This window comes from Nilaparvata lugens, chromosome 7 (assembly GCF_014356525.2).
Source record: "Nilaparvata lugens isolate BPH chromosome 7, ASM1435652v1, whole genome shotgun sequence".
In the NCBI taxonomy this organism is placed as follows: Eukaryota; Metazoa; Arthropoda; class Insecta; order Hemiptera; family Delphacidae; genus Nilaparvata; species Nilaparvata lugens.
Genome location: NC_052510.1, coordinates 30,335,695 through 30,353,055, shown reverse-complemented (window position 1 = coordinate 30,353,055; position 17,361 = coordinate 30,335,695). Strand labels below are relative to the sequence as shown.

Genomic DNA, 17,361 nt, shown 5'->3' with positions numbered 1-17,361 from the left:
AAATCCATCACTATTGGAATTTTCACTGCACTATTGTTGACTCACTGATATTATCACTAAACAATTGAAACAAGTTCTCTTCCAATTAATCCAAAAAAAACTAATAAATTTGTGCGAATTCAACTTTATATATAACGACTACTTCTCAATGAAAACGTATTCAAAAATACACAATCGAGAGGCCCAAGGATAAATTCTTCATGGTATTGTTGATTGTGTATTGAATAATACACAAATTTTCTGAAAATATCAATTTTTGAGAAAGTTTTTTAAAAAATTTTAGTTGAGTTATTTTTGGTCATTTTGGAAAATTGAATAAAATTCTCAAAAATAAATATTTTCAGAAAAAATTTTTGTTTTATTCAATCAACAATACCATGAAAAATTTATCCTCCTAATCTCATGGATTTATCTCTTACCGAATTTGAAATGTTCTGTCCCAAAAATTTAAACTTTAGGTGCTCATATCTTACTTTACAAAAAGTAATGATCGGAAAAAATGTTTTCTTGAGAAAACTTTTGATAGTTTGATGATATACAAATTGAAAAACTTTGAAAAATATCACCAGTAGAAAGTTTATTTCCACAGCCTAAACTAATCCACGGCGGAAAATGATACATTTTAACCACGTTAATTTTGTGCCGCGGCTTGATTGGAAAAGAGTTTCCACGCAGATTATGTTCCCCTTCCATCAACGAGATGACGGTCCACGTGGAGACAGAGCATAATTCCGTGGGAAAGGAAAATGCAAGTTTGAAATATTCTCAAATACCAGAGTATTTTCCATCGATAACGGAAATACATTTCCGTGAGAGTACCTCAACCCTGCCCATCATCCCGGACGCAAGTTAGCAAAATCTTAATGTGACAAAATTATTTTTCAATTGAAAAATGAATTTCTCACGATAAAAATTGACCCAAAAATGTTACTACAAGATCACTAGAGTCCCATTGATGAAGTCCTAATTCAAATCAACCAATCAATAAATAAATCTAGAAGAACACAAACTCATAATATATTTCTTTTCAATATCATCAGCATTATACACGCATATCGAAGAAATCGTAGAAGTTACGTCTGCGTCTGGTTTAAAAGAAATATATACAGGATACACAAGACACGGATAGATTAAAAACTCTTAAACACGAAAATTTTCGTTTAAATGTAAGTTTTTAATCTATCCGTGTCGTGTGTACGTGTGTATCCTGTTTATGTTTTTATTACAAAACTTAAAAGTGTTTTCTGTTGAGTGTTGTGTTTTCTGTTGAGTGTTATATATATATATATATATATATATATATATATATATATATATATAATAATCATTAGTCCAAGTTTATTTTTGTTTCATGATTAGAGATTTTTTGATTCGTGATTATTTTTTATACTTTGATACTGAAAAATTCGAAATATTTAAAAAAGAAATAATGTACCGTATAATATTTTTAATCTAGCCGATCTAATCCCAAGTATCACATTAATACCTTATTCTTGTGTTGCATCATATTTGAACACGCGTTCAATCTAGTTATAGATGTTAAATTTTAATAGAGATTTTTCACGTTATAGCTTCTTAGAAAAATTTAAATTGTTGTAGGATGAAATCGTTTCAAGAATGAAAAAGAATCAGAACGCCAGTAAATTGCTACCAAAATCTAGCTGTGATAAGAGATCATCGTATCTGGGAAGCAGCATGAAGAAACAAGGTTCCAAGTACAGGAAATGTCGGTGCACTCACAGCAATTCATCATCGTGCGATTGTAGGGGAGTTGTAAATTTACGCAAAAACAGCATTCCTAATAAAGTTTATGATGGCAAAGCAAATTGTTACAACAAATTTTGTAATATCTATGATGCTGCCCAAATAAATCTGGACAAAGAATACCTGTCAAAATTGTCGTTGCTTTTAGACCACAATAGGAAGTTACTCGAACATCTTTTTACAGCGAAAAAGGAAAAGGACTGCATTCGAAATGAATTGTGTGAAATTAGAAAAAATATAGAGTGTGATTTACGTTGTAGACTAGATCCTCCTCCTAATGATCAAAGTCCAAATGGATCATTGGATGAATCGAGAAGTGATCGAGAAACCGTCAAAGAATCAATTAATGGGTCGGATTTGATGAGAATTGAAAGAAAATATTATTGTTTGTCAAAAGTAAGAACTATTTTATCAAAAGAGGAATTTGAAGTAGAAGGAATTTTGCGTTCTATACAGGAAGTTGGTAAAGATTTGGAAAATATTTTGAATAATTTGCAGGCACAAATAGTTTTGGTAAGAAATTTGAACCAATTTGAGAATAGTGAACTTGAGAATGAATCAAATGACATTCCAAGTCAAAATTCAACCATAAATAGTGCTAGTAATGAGGAGACATGTCCTATTGATAGGTGTGCGATGAGGTTCCTGGTTAAAGAACTAGTTGAAATTAGAAGAGATCTTCTCTACTTGCATGGTGAAAGTCAACGCATCAGCAAAATGTTGCAATTCATTTTTAAACAGAATAGGAATGGGGATTTTCTATCAGATGAATTGAAAAATACAACAGAGTGTGTTCACTCGTGCAGTAAGCAAATCCTGAAGTTGAATTCCGATGTTTTGAAAATGCATAAGATTATTCAAACATTGATGATTGAATTCTCAAAAAGTGCTTGTAAATGCTCCGGAAGTTATGATGATAATAGAAAAGAATCAAATATTCTAACTAAAACAAAACCGTCTAATAATCAGAATAGAAACGATAATTCTAGCAAAGAGAATTATGACACTTGGAACGAAGTTCGTGGACAAAATTGTCCAAAATCATATTATGTTCGTGACAAAGATCCTCCTCTTTGTCAGAGACCTTTTATGAAAACTGATCTCAACTCAGTCTTGGATTATGAACAAAAATGTTCAAGTGGTGAGAATCGTTTTAGGTATGATAGAAAGAATGTTGAAGATGATAAGAAACAACTTGATAATATGAAGGAAAAATGCTCAAATAGGAAGCAACAGAATGATAATTTTGGAAGATACAATGGGAATGGATTTTCAAGTGTTGAAAATTCAAATTTACAACAGAACATGACGTCTGGTTGGGTAATAGATGGGGCGAGTAGCTCTCGAAGTTTACACAGTCATTCTTCAGCAATGAGAAACTCTAGCAAATTCAGTGAAGTTCGTCAACATTTTTTATACAATTCAGAGGCAAACAATTATTTGACGGAAGGTACTGCTAACAATGATGAAAAAATGCGACAAGAATTAGGTGGAAATATTCCAGCTTCTGATTCAGAAGATTACCTTGGAAATAAAAAATACTCTGAAGAGATGGTTATTGTTAACAGTGATAGTGTTCAAATATCAGGTGATGGAAATAGCAGTATTTTATTTAAAGTTTTTGATCTGAGTCTGGATGTCGACAAATTTGAGAGAGAGTATTTCAGTCAAGTAGTTATTCCTCAAGATACAATCATTGATTCGAACAAAGTATCTGGAGTTGACTATACTGATAAGTACATTAAAATTTTCCCTCAATCATCATCACAAGAAATAATATATTTAAAAAAAGCTCTCACCAATAAATCTTCAAATTTTTCCCACGAATTTAGTCAGGATCGCCTACCGAATTCTGGAACTATTGTTAGAGGAAATACAACAAATTCTGAACTGGTTGATCCACAGTCAAGGAGCCAGGCTGTTTCAATTGAGGGATGTTACCTGAGTGAGCCAGTATTCAGCCCTGGGGAGAGAGACAGTCAGTACAGAGGATCATATCTATCAAGTAGTGATTTGGATTATAATAATTATTCAAAACACATCACCACTGAGAGTGTTCCTGATAGTTCGAAACCGTGTGAAAATGAACAGAAATCAATTTATGAACTAGTGATGGAATCTAGTGATGCGCTAGAACAGAATTGGACTCCAGTAGATAGTGTAACAGAGGGACTAACAGCAAGAGAAATAGACAAATCACCAAAAACAACATTGAATTACAATAATGACAATGAGAATGAATGTGAGGAACCAGTGGCAATTTCGAATGATACAGATTCTTCTAATGTATCATCAAACAAAGAATCGTCCATTCCACTTTCATCTACAAATATCCTTCCTAGTTCTACATCCAATCTAGAATCGAAAGGTTTGAATAGAGAAAAAATAGTTTCAAATGATCCACTTCAAGCTAAGGATTGTAGTACTATTCCAGTTAAGTTGAACTTGGTTGATTACATCACGCAGCAGTTTGATGCAAATTCCAATGGAACATTATGTGCAGTTACTGGTTTCAAGGAGAATGAAAACAATAAATGTAATGTTGGGAAAACTAAGGATATCCAAAAGTCGTTTATTTCTGTTGGTGTTCAAACTAACGGAAGTGTCAGTGACCCAAACGAGTGTGAAACTTTATCAGTAACAGGAATAAGTCCATCTCGGGAAAGCGTTATTGACAAATTTGAAGAAATTATAACAAAAAATTATGGAAATTCCGACATTCCTGTAAACCCTGATACTTCAAATCAGACTTCTTCTGAGAAGAATTATAAGTTGGTCAATCCTAAATCAAAATGCGACGATACGAAAAGGGACTCATCTAACTATCGATTATCTGATTATCTTTGTGGTATCATTAAATTAAAAAATAGACCTGTAACAGAAGCTGAATCCAATTATAATAATTGTAAATCAAATGAGTTGAATGAAGTTGATAATAATCTACGAGAGTCTGAAAGAGATCCTGAAAGGTCAGTGTCTTCTGATCATAATGAAAATTACAAAAAATGCAGTGCTTCGAAAAAGTTGGATGCTCAGAATTCAAAAATATCAATTGGTTTACAAACAAGTGATTTGAATAGTTGCCCAACACCCCCAAATTCAGTGGAAGAATATCGGGAAAGTATGAGTGAAAGTGAAAGAGAATCTAAGAGTGCTATTATCAGTGAAATTTCTTCTCAAAATTTGTCTGATGTAAATTGTGAAATAGAACATTCAGAATCAAAATGTGCCGATTTGAATGAATCAGTGCCTGATTGTTATACACAAATAGCCACAACCAGTGATTATCAAAGTTCAAGTGGTATGAACACTAGTGTTGAAGACACTAAGAAAGAGAACACAACCAAATCTGGACGAATACATTCATCAGATATTGTGTTTAGGGAAGATGAAGATAGGTGTGAATTATTGAAAAATGTGAATGACCAGAAGTCTTGTATATCAGTTGGTGTACAAACAAAAGAAAGGACCAGTGATTTGAAGGATTGTACATCTCCCTTAGTATTAGAGATAGATTCAAGTCAGAAATCTCTTGTAAGCATAAGGGAAATAAATGGAAGGTCAGAGATCCTTATTGGCAATGGTACTTCAGATGGAAGTAATTTTAAACCTGACTCAGAATCGGGAGCATCTTCAGCATCGGGAGTGTCACAACCTTGTGAAAGTGACATTCAGAAATCACTATCAAGCTTAAGAGAAATTCATAGAAAATCTGAGATTATTGTTGATAATGATCTGAAGATTTCTGAAAATAATTGTAAATCTGAATCAGAAAAATTTTCTGGAATATTACAATCTTGTGAACGTGAGACCCAAAAATCTCGATCAAGCATAAGGAAAGTCGTTGGAAAACGATTTTCTGAAAAAAATTGTCAAACAGACTTTAAAGAAGCTCAATCTAAAGATTGTCAGACAGACTTTGATGAGTTGGAAGAAGCGAAATCAAAATATTGTCCTAGTTCATGCAATTTGAATAATAGATTTGAGATGAAAGATGTGAATAGTAATTGTGGTTCGAGGAAGCTGAATAGTATTCTTGAGATTGAAGAAGTAATATCAAGTGATGATTGTGGTTTGAATGAATCGAATGAAGATGGTGGTATTATTCAAGAATCTCAAACTGATCCTGAAGAAGAAGTGTGTTCAGATATTGCCTCCAGAGATATTAAAGATAGCTGCTGTGCTCCTTCAGATCAAGCAGATCAGCAGTCAAAGGATGCTGAACCAACAACACAACATGACTGTATTTTGGAAGAGTGTCCAAATCCATCAGGCTCACAAATCCCCCAAGCTACTGTTGCAAATTCCAAGATAACTACGAGAAAAATGATAAAACGGACAGAATATCTGAATAATAAAAGCACTTCGGATCGAAATTCTAGTGACACAACTCAATCAAAACTTAATGATTCTAGTAGCGACTCGAGACAAGGTGCATTAAGTGTCTCTATTTGTAACTGCAGTAATGGTGAGTGTTCCTCAAAGCAAAACTCAAATGACAAATCAAAAAAATCTTGTTTCAAACATTTATCAACTTGTTTGAAAAGACAAAACTCCGCTACCCCAAAAAATAACGACAAGCAAATCAATTTCCTGTTGGAGAACATCACTCTTGATCCCAGAATATTTTCCGAAAAATGTGCTTTCAGTAAACTGATGCCTGTTGAGAAATCGCTGGCACTTTTCTTCAAGAGCAACTTGACGGATAGTTACAGTCTGGATGATTTCAAATCGAATCTGACCTTGGGCGACTGGCGCTTGAACCCGTTTTTGGAGCGAAAGATGGCCAAACAGCTGTTTGATTTGTCTCTGTCTGATAGCTCGCTTTCTTCAGAAAATCCACTAGAAGAGGAAAATAAATTGAGCCATGTACAAATCTATGCTGACCTGAAAAGTCCAATTCTAATTCCACGAATTGTGAGTCACAAAGTAGTAGTATTATTACATGAATATTTCAATTTACTGTATCCTAATTTTAATCTTGTGTGTTTTTATATCGCCATCTCGAATGCAACATTTTCAATTCAAAAGATATTTTACAAGATCGAATTCTTATCTGACCACTTGTAGTAACTAAATCTCAATAATTATTATTGTTTTCTGCAGTCCTAATCGTATTCTTTGAATATTCTTTATTTTGAGTTTTGTGAGATTATTTTGAAATTTTTTCCTCATTCTCTTTTAGGCCTAACAGAAATCACTTAATTTGATAGAATTCTACTGAATGAAGCAGGTATTTCAATCTTAGAAACCATAGTCCGCATATTTACGGTCGAAGTCAAATAGTAATTATAAAAAACCGTCTGTTAGGCTAGGCGCACACCAGTTAGTCAAGACAAGACAAGACATGACCAGACACGTTTAGTGACAATACTTCACATTGTTGCTTATGACGCAACACACACTGATTAGTCATTGCAATTAGACATGACTAAAAAAGTTTACTAGGATACTAGGTTTTCCTAGGATTTGCACTACTAGGATATCGGAGGGGGGGGGATAATATTCTACATCCAATTCTGACGTTGAATTGAAAATTTGAAAAAGTTGAAATTTTACACGAATTGGCAACCTTGTAATTTCTTTGGATGGAGGGCCAAGTCTCAACTTATTCTACACAGACTATAGACATGTCTTGATGAGCAACTATGTGAAGTATTGTGACTAAACGTGACTAGTCTTTTCTTGACTAATCGGTGTACGCCCAGCCTTATGGTCATTATTATATTTATCCATTATTTAGAAAAAACACTTTGCTTTAGAATTTTTTACTCTTTCAGATTAGATGAGTATGGGGATTATATTCAAAATTTTTGAGCAAAACAGAACAAATTAAAATTACTTTGAGCTCAGCATTAGCTTGAGCTGGCTACTTTTCCTCGTGTTATTTTTCAAAACAATAATTAAATTTCTTTGAAAACATTTTAATATTCCTATAGTGATGTTCACGCTGTAATGACAGTGGATAAAGATAGAAGAACAACATCGCCGATCCTCTGTCTTGTCAATGCCTTCTATGGAGGGTAACTGATACCTGTTTATTGATGTAATATTAACTGTTCATTCTTGTTTAAAATGATCAATTATATTTTATCAAGCCAGAAATTATATTGTTCAATGATTTCATAATTAATTTTCATAATTAAGATTAAATATTTTGATGCTTAATTATATTTCTACATTGATGTGTTGTGTTGTGAGTGATGTTGTGGTACTTTTCCATAATGAAAACACAAATTTGAAATTGTCAACCACTTTTTATTATTATAAATTATTATAATATATACAGAACCAGGTTTCGTGGCTTTAACAGCTGAAGATGTGGCTGGTAAAGCCACGAAACCTGGCTCTGTATATATTATAATAATTTATAATAATAAAAAGTGGTTGACAATTTCAAATTTGTGTTTTTATTTCTACATTGTTAAAAACAATCTGGCAACAGAGCAAAGCAAGAAAGAGAGCGCTACCCGCTTTGTTGAATGATAAATAACGATAGCAATACAATTGCTAATCAAACACTGGTATTATAACGTGAACCTCACTATTGTCTTATTCATCCATAAGATATCACAATTGCTATGTCCTATCATCGTCCTATCATCACCCTCCTCTACTTTGATATTAATTCTACAGTGTCTACAACAAAACTATTCAGATCCCTGTTTTCGGCCATTTAATTGTTTTAGAACGTGCCAACAATGACGAGCAGCAAAGATGTGTTGGAAGACATTGGACAGAAGCTGCCTGCTGCTGCACTTGAATCCACTGCTGACTTGAACCTGCAAGCGGTCGCCTCCACTTCAAACCACTGCTTCATCCACCAACATGTCGATGTCGATGCCGATGCTATCCACCTTCAGTTCCAGGTCAATTTCTTATCATACAATTCCTTTTCAATTGAAATTATAAATACGAGACAAAAATTTAAATTTATAAAAGAGGCATGTCCGTACGTTAAGTATAAAAAGGCTTTCACGGCTGGAGGGATCTCATTTTTAACTTGACTCTTTCGGTGTAGCCTGATTTAGTGAAGCCCCACACCATTAATTCGTGGAATCGTACGATTTGAGTCACGATAGTGTGAGTAGTGCCTTAGAGTTCTGTACGTTGAGAACTCGACACGGCAGTAACCTATATTTAATCCCTAATCTCATGATGATGGTTCAGAAGCCTCAGTAAACTTACTATATGGACATGTTTATAATAATTATGGGTATACTTTTACTTTTTCTATCTGAAAGTTTCTATAATCTATTTTTGTGAATATTAATAGTTGTGAAATAATATTGAATGAAATATAAAATAATATGAAAAGAAGTTTGCAAACCTTTACTTTCACCGCTTTTCTCTTGATTAATAAATACAACAATCGATGTTACTTGATTGATACTTTGAACTTTTTCTAGTAAAAGAGCTCATCTCTCTTATTTGTAAATACTTTCATGAATGATTATAAGACAAGCAAATCGAGTCCACTAGCTAGTATCAATTTAAATAAATTAACATTAGATGTTATTGTTTGCAGCAAGTAGAAAACCTGGAATGTCCAGATACCTATGAAACTACTAAGAAAGCAATTGTGAATGATGTGAATATGACAACAAATGGCTTCCAGGTATGTGGTATTTGCTACCTCACATTTCAAATATGATAAATAACTTGATATTACACACAATATTTATTATTCATTCTTTCCTTGTAAAAATCTAATTGTGATTATGGCACTGTATAACTTAATGAAAACGGTAATTAATGATTGTGTTGGACTTATCTGATTGCAAATGCTAAATTATTATATAATATTATTTCAAACTCATTACCAAATTAAAAGTTTTTTCAATTCACAGGATCTCAAGAATCAATCAATTAAAAGTTATGATAATTTTATGTGCCCTCTCAAAAAGATAATAAACTAAACTATAGTCAACCGCACGAAAATAATCCAATTTCCAACGGACTATTTTCGTGCAGTTGACTATAGAGAGATTTACTTCAAACTGTCAACATTGGCTGAATGGGAATTATTGATGTTACGAATTAAAAGGAATGTTGATTCCGATAATTTTATAATAGAATTTATTCGATCATATTTTTTACTTGTTTAATTGGGCATATGATTAATCCGTGTAACTATGGAGAGAATAATGCAAAACAATAACAAGCGTTGACATATGATCTCACATAAACATTCAAAATTACAGGTTAGTATTTAAAACACAATTTTGTACATAGTTTACGTAACACAAATTTCTCGTCACATGCATCAGTAAATTTTTACTTCCAAATTCCAGTTCCATAAGATACTTTCTTTAAATATCTTAAATATTCCAATATTATATCACTTTTAAAAGTTACATATTAAACAATACAAAATACTTGAATACCGTACATTTTAATTACCTGTGCAAAACTATTATAAATTAGATTGTTGAGGTGCAAGATGACGACTGTACCATTAGACACAAAGAGAGACGAGTTCAGGAGGTATCTAGAGCGAGCTGGGGTCATGAATGCATTGACCAATGCTCTTGTCATGCTCTACGAAGAAGAGGATAAACCAGATGATGCTATAGGTTTCCTGTTGATGAAGCTCATGCAAGGCAGGCCTGAACTTGATGAGTTGAACTCTTTGAGAGAAGAAGTCGCACGCTTGAGACTCGATTTGTCCCAAATGCAATATAGAAACTCGTTACTGGAAGGAAATACTACCGGGGAATTGTTGGAAATCAAAAACGATGACATTGTAACAACCGAGGAAAACCTGCAGGATCAAACTGAAAATCCACCAACGGAGGATGAAAAAGTAACCGAAATGATGGAAAATTTGCCGGTTGTTGACGAACCTCTCGAGGAAGTAGTGGAAATAACTGCGGAATCAACACCAGAGTTACCCAAAGTTCAACAATCTGAAGCAGTTGTTGCAGAAGTAGATCCTGCTCAAGTTGAAGTTCAAGAAACTTCTCAAGTTGAAGATAATCCAGTGATAGATGAAGGGCCCATACCTGATGCTTCTAGTGATGAGAAAAAGAAATCACTGGATAATGCTGAAATAGGTGCCGTGGTTGCAGAATAGAAGAATTCTCCTTCTTGAGTCCGGTCCCTCAAGGTTTATCATAATTTATCATATACGATAACTGAAAAAAACTTCAATTAATTTAATATCAACCAATAATATTTGCTAAACTAGAAAAAATGTCCAGATTTAAACAATTTCAAAAAGGGAATTACTTATCAAGCTCTAAATAAAAATTTTACATATAAAGTGCTAAATTACCATCTGCAATTTGAATAAAATTGACACTTGTCTTTGATCATGAATTCTTTGCTTCTAATAACCAGAGATGAAAAATATTCATTACAATTGTTCGATACTCATTTTTCATCTTGATAATAAATTTGATCTGTTCAAGTAATTTTGAATATTTTTTTAATTATTTGTGTAATTTTTCAAAAATTGACTAAGAAAATAAAAAACTGTATCATTCACTAATTTCAATTTTAGATTTTTATGATCTATTTCTATGAATTAGCATAAATAGAAGTGTGATTTCTCACATTTGCGCAAATCCTCAAAGTAGCCAGCTAAAATGTCAAACAACCACAAACTCAGAATTGCAGATTAGACATCTCCTATCCCAGAATATAGAAAATACCTATGTTCCCAAATTTTTCAACAGATTGAGCAGTGCTTTACTAACACCTAAATTTGAACTGTTCTATAAATAATATTGAAATAGTTAGTATTTTGGCCTAAGTCTGTTATGCCTTTCCGAAAGTTTGTTGATTGTACAAGATAGGTTTAATGAATAAATCTCCTCTAAATACCGTCTCCATTTACTACCTGTGTTAACGTCACATGAATGCACTACGGCTTTGTTTACAGATGTAGTGCTCCATTGCGGAGGTTGGGCATCATCATGGCAATTCTCACCTTGTTCACCGCCGATCTTTTGTTGTTTTCAAATGTGCAGTGTAATTGAATGCTTTCCTCAAATTTCTCAACCAAGACATTCGTCTTCGTCCCACTATTCAACCTTGGATTATAAGTTGCAGAATCTTGTACTTGGGTCCTCTCATAATGTGTCCAAGGTATTCCGTATTTTAATGTCACGCCTAATATCCAGTTGTTTACCCATTCTTCTGAGAACTTCTGCATTTTTGACTCTTTCTGCCCACCATGTACGGAGTATACTTCGGTAGGTCCACATTTCAAATGCTTTAAGTGGTCTCACATTTCTTATTCAGTGTTTATGCTTACAACCTATACAAGCGAATAGGAAATACATAGCACTTCAAGAGTCGGGTCCTAATGAATGAATTATACAACTAAATATTATTTTTTATAAATATTGGATCGGTTGCACAAGAATGTTAACTGTTAACGGTGATTAAATGCCACGAGAACCAATCAAAGTAGCGGAATACGTTTTAATTAGCACTTAATCACTGTTAAAATACAATAGACTTTTTTGCAGCCGGGCCATTGTATGTGTTTGTTCAATTGCATGAATGAATGAGTTCGTCCCAAAGCCAAATTCCACTAGATTTCAAAGATGTTCCCTCTTTCTTGGACCAAAGGTTTACAATATTCTACGAGATGAAATCAGAAATGAGAATAATTACAGACTATTCATAAAACAAAGAGTTAGCTATGGCTTCATTCACCTAAAGAATTGAAAACATTTTTTAGGATGGTGGGCTGACATGATTACTCATCAAACTAATTTACTGTGCTTGAATAGAATGTTTCACTTCTCTTCCTATTCTCCTACTTTCTAGAACCAAAAACTAATGACGTCCAACATACGAGTATTATTGTAGACTTCCTGCTTTTCTACTATCTTTATGAAGGTTTAAGCTTCAATTGATATCTATTAGTGATATTCTGTTATATTTAAATACATAGACTGGTCCAATCTGTACGTTCTGGGAACGTACTTGTTCCAGGTCCAATCGTAAATTGTTCCATTACGTGACTGGGTGTTCCCATGGAACACACACCACTTCAGATCTTCGGTTCAAGTTTTTGGCGCGCACTTTTGAAATTAATTTCCACTAAAAAGTGTCGTAGAGTAACTGCGTAAATTAACAAAGGCCGCTGTAGTGAATTATCATAATAATTATTTTAATTATTAAATTAATTTTATGGTTTTAAGCAATAGTACAAATTCAAATCAAGTAGTTTTGGTGCTGGTGCACGCAAATATTCTATAACAGATATGTTGGCTAGATCGAAGAATACTTTCTAGTCTAGGTCGGCTATGTTGTAAATGGAAACATTTTATTATTATCAGTGCCATTTAAATTATAATGTTGGTCCTAAGTCAACGTTGATAGACTAGAGAGGGTGTCTCGCTGGTTGAATGAAGATCTGCTAACATTAAACTATGAAAAAACTTCTTTCTGACGTTTTCGGCGACTCAACATGGACAGCCAACAGGAGATGAGATAATAATCAAGAATCAACGGAATAACCCTTCAACACAGTTCACAAGAAACAGTCACAGAAATATCTAGGAGTTACAAAGGACTCTTTTCTGCGCTGGGATCATCATCTCAATGAATTATGCGGGAGACTGAGGAAAACCATCTACAGATTCAGGATCCTGAGTAAACTGATTGACAAGGGATGTCTAAGAGTAATCTACTTTTCTCAAGCACAGTCCCTCATGCTGTATGGGATTGTAGGATGGGGAGGGACAAGCTTCTTACACATCGAGCCGCTCCTCAGGGTGCAGAAGCTGATCATGAGGGTCATCAACCAGAAGCCTCCACGCTATTCATTGGACCAGCTATTAAATGAGTTTGACGTGATGGATCCAAGACAGCTTTACTCAAAGGAATTACTGTGCAGATTACACAAGAACCCAAAAAAATTTAAACCAGAAACCACAACACCAGATACAGAAATCTTCTCATCACCAATGTTCCAAGGAAGGCACTATAACAGAGACATTTCAATCATTTAGCACCAACATCATGGTGCTATAATCCACTTCCTGCAAACTTTAAACAGATTAATCATCCTAGAAAGTTCAAAACAATAGTACACAATTGGTTGATGAGCAAAGGAAGACAGAAGATAGAAATCATTATTTCAAACAACTCATATTTTCAACTAACCACCTAATGACTTACTAAACACCAACTAATCACTAATCCGCACACGAAAAAAAAAAACCTCTAGAACATGGTACGCCATAGTGGAGTAGGTCAATTTCTACACAGAAAACACTAAACATGTAGAGGACACATTATAAGAAACTTTTTATTTTAACTAACTATTGTAAACTATTTAATATTTTCTGTAATTGATGTAATAGTATTAGTTTTTCTGGGAAATAAACATTTATTTATTATCAGCATTTTTAACGTATATAACTGATAACTAATGACTGGAGGTCATCTATATTTTTGTTAAATTCAATTGCTCAAGAATAGTTCTGTTACGTAAGCAATGTGAACACTTGAATTGATTTGATTTGAATTTGATGAGCAGGGTGATGTAGAGACTGGACGCATGAGACAGCAGGCTCTGCTGGAGAGCGAGACCAACCTGAGCGCCAAAATCGCCGAGATCAACAGCGTGTTGCACCAGCAGCTGGTGGAGCAGGACCGACGCAGGGCGCACAACGAAATGCACATGAAGAAGCAGTTCGAGCTCACTCGACACAAGCTGCTCACGGAATTGGCCAAAGTGCAGACAGCGCTCAAGGCCAAGGAGGCCGAGGAAAAAGCGCTCAGAGAAAAGTATGAGAAATTGTCGCGAGACGTTGAGAAAACGGCTGAAATTAAACGCAAGCAGCTGATCGAAAAGTCGTACAGCTTGAATTTGGCTCATCCCTCTACTATGTAAGTATGAAATAGTTCCAATCACAATACTAATTATTACAGTGAGAATGGATATGCTACGCTTAATACACAATCAATAATTTATAGTATTTAAATACCCACTTCATAGACTTTGTCTGCTGAAGAGTGGCCCGTTTTATATGGGAATGAAAATATTCAATGCACTCACATCAGAGAAATTGAGGGGTTGAGGGGGTTCAAAAGAGCACTTAAGGCCGGTTTCCGAGCACCGGATCTATAAGTTCTGGACTTACAGAGTCCAGGACTAGAATGAGCTCTCGGGTCTAAATCAACTTTCTGAGTCACGGGTTTATGTTCTAAACTCCGGGGTCTATCAAGTTCTCGACTTATTTGAGTCCAGGACTTACGCAGTAAACATGAGGGAAATTCTCAATATTTTGCTGTTGTATTGTTGGCATTAGGCCTATAGCAAAACAGTTTTGATTGCAGTGGGATATTTCAAATCATGATCTCCAAACTATTTTGTAAAATTATTTTGTGAAAATATGTTTAGATTTCGTTGTATTGTGTAGGTCTATAAATCCAAAGCAAAACCTAACCTTTTGAAGCGTAAATAAAAATAAAACGTTTCACTTTACGTTATGCTTCGCATAACGTGTTTCGCAAGGGTCTATTTTGAAACTTTGCAAACTGAAAACTTGTAATAAAAAAATCGACATTTGAAAATAGGCCTATAACCATTCTCGGTTAATGAAGAATCTTTATGCAAAATTTCAAATCAATCAGTCCAGTATTTCAGACGTGATGATGCGTGAAACATAATTTTCCTACATAATTTCATTTACGTGTATGAGCCAGCTCTTTCCATTATTATAGTAATGATGATGGATAGATGGATGATTTATCAGTATTTCTGAATGAGAATAACTTTTGAACTGTTTGAGAAATCGGTGCGGTTTTCACCATTCATTTTCTCTTGAAATTCTGTATCATATGATCAACGTTAGTTTTCTGTCTTCTAACTTTGTCATTTGACTACCTACCAATTTAAAAAAAATGAAGTTGAATTCAAAATGGCGGAACAAAATTTTGATGCGACAGAAAATAAGTTATTTTTATTCGAATAGGATCCCCAATCATACCTATCATCTAATGTCCCTTTTTAAAGAAATGTTCAGCTGCTTCTATACAACTGGAAGCATGACAAATTGAAAACTTGACGTAATGAAATCTTGAAGAACTGAAAATAGGCATATAACCATCCTCGGTTAATTAAGAATCTATATGCAAAATTTCAAATTAATCAGTTGAGTAGTTCAGACGTGATGATGCGTCAAACATAATTCCCTATTCCTTACGTGTATAATCCAGTTCTTTCCTTTATTATAGTAGAATATAGATAACTAAAGAAGTAATAATACTTGAAAACTACACAGAATCATATTGATTTTTTTCAATACATCAATAAATTTTAGTATCTATTAGATCCTCCTCAATTTGAATCAGGCAGCCTTTTGTTTTCCCAATTCCAAACAAAATACCTAAAATATTCGTTTCACTGCGAATTTGTGTCTGATAGTACATTATAACTGAATAATATAAATTATTACCTATTTTATTGTGATCTATTCATGTTTTTCATATGAAATTCAATGATAGGCCTACAGCAGACTATGTCTGCATAGAAGACTATGTCCATTTAATTTGTACTGGTGGCAAAATTTTACATAAAAAATAATGATTTGATAAAATCCCAGTTTAATTGTAATGAAAACAAATTCCTTCAAAAAATAATTGATAATAATACGTTTCGAGGGAAAAAATTAAGAACAAAAAATTGGGAAGAATCGGGATTCGAACCGAGGAACCATCGCTCCGAAAGCGAGCGTTTCACCGTTACTCTACACGCCTCCGTTCGAAAATAGTTGTCTTCTAACAGCATTATAACCTCCTCATAAAAAAACACACTTCTGGGCTACAACAATGACAATGTAGCCTATGACGTGAATGAAACTTCATGTACGGTAGCATGAATGGAATTTGAACATTAATTCTGAAAAATCTAGAAGGAAAATTGAAATTTGGGCTTCCAGTTGCACGAGATTGATATTTTTAGAATTTATGTGCAAAATTTGGAGATCTAAATCATTCCCGTTTTTTCCGGTTTGCAATCCACAAGTTGACATGTTTTGATGCGAACACACGAACAAACACAACCCTCGTACTCTCTCTTATTATATAAGATTGTCCTTGTCATTGATTTTGGAATACAAATTTTTGTAGGCTATTGAGTTGGAAAACGTATTAGTTTTGAAAAAAAAACTGGAATAATAATTTATTATTGTTATATTATTATTAACTAGCAGGTAACCCGTGCTTCGCAAGGGTCTATTTTAAAACTTGACGTAATGAAATATAGAGGAATTAATGAAAATAGGCCTATAAGAATCCTTGGTTGATTAATAATTTATAAGCAGCATTTCAAGTAAATCAGTCCAGTAGTTTAGACGTGATGATGCGTCAAACATAATTTTCCTATCCTCTACACGTGTATATGTGTCCAAGCCAGTTCTTTCCTTTATTATAGTATCGAAGATGATAGATAGGTGGATGATATATCCATCTATCTATTCATCTAACCCGAGCTTCGCAAGGGTCTATTTTAAAACTTGACGTAATGAAATATAGAAGAATTAATCAGAGTGTCCACGCGGCGGGAAAACCGGGAAATCCGGAAATTGTACGTGAATTACATTTGGGCGGGAAATGTACGGGAATTTT

The 17,361-nt window shown here is 33.9% G+C and overlaps 2 protein-coding genes across 7 annotated transcripts in view; both read left to right on the top strand.

Annotated features, from left to right (window-relative positions):
• Nucleotides 1-17,361, top strand: part of LOC111046376 — a 104,858-nt gene that overhangs the window by 69,159 nt on the left and 18,338 nt on the right. For 5 of the 6 annotated variants that reach the window (XM_039432505.1, XM_039432506.1, XM_039432507.1 and 2 more), the window contains 4 exons: nt 1,600-6,681; nt 8,454-8,633; nt 9,293-9,382; nt 14,267-14,619. In XM_039432505.1, the coding sequence (XP_039288439.1) occupies nt 1,600-6,681; nt 8,454-8,633; nt 9,293-9,382; nt 14,267-14,619 (5,705 nt within the window). The remainder of the gene's footprint in view (nt 1-1,599; nt 6,682-8,453; nt 8,634-9,292; nt 9,383-14,266; nt 14,620-17,361) is intronic. The other variant, XM_039432510.1, reaches the window with a different exon arrangement.
• Nucleotides 9,970-11,702, top strand: LOC111046377 (c-Myc-binding protein homolog). The gene has a single exon (XM_022331902.2). The coding sequence runs from the start codon at nt 10,208-10,210 to the stop codon at nt 10,838-10,840; it is 633 nt and encodes a 210-aa protein (XP_022187594.1). The 5' UTR covers nt 9,970-10,207; the 3' UTR covers nt 10,841-11,702.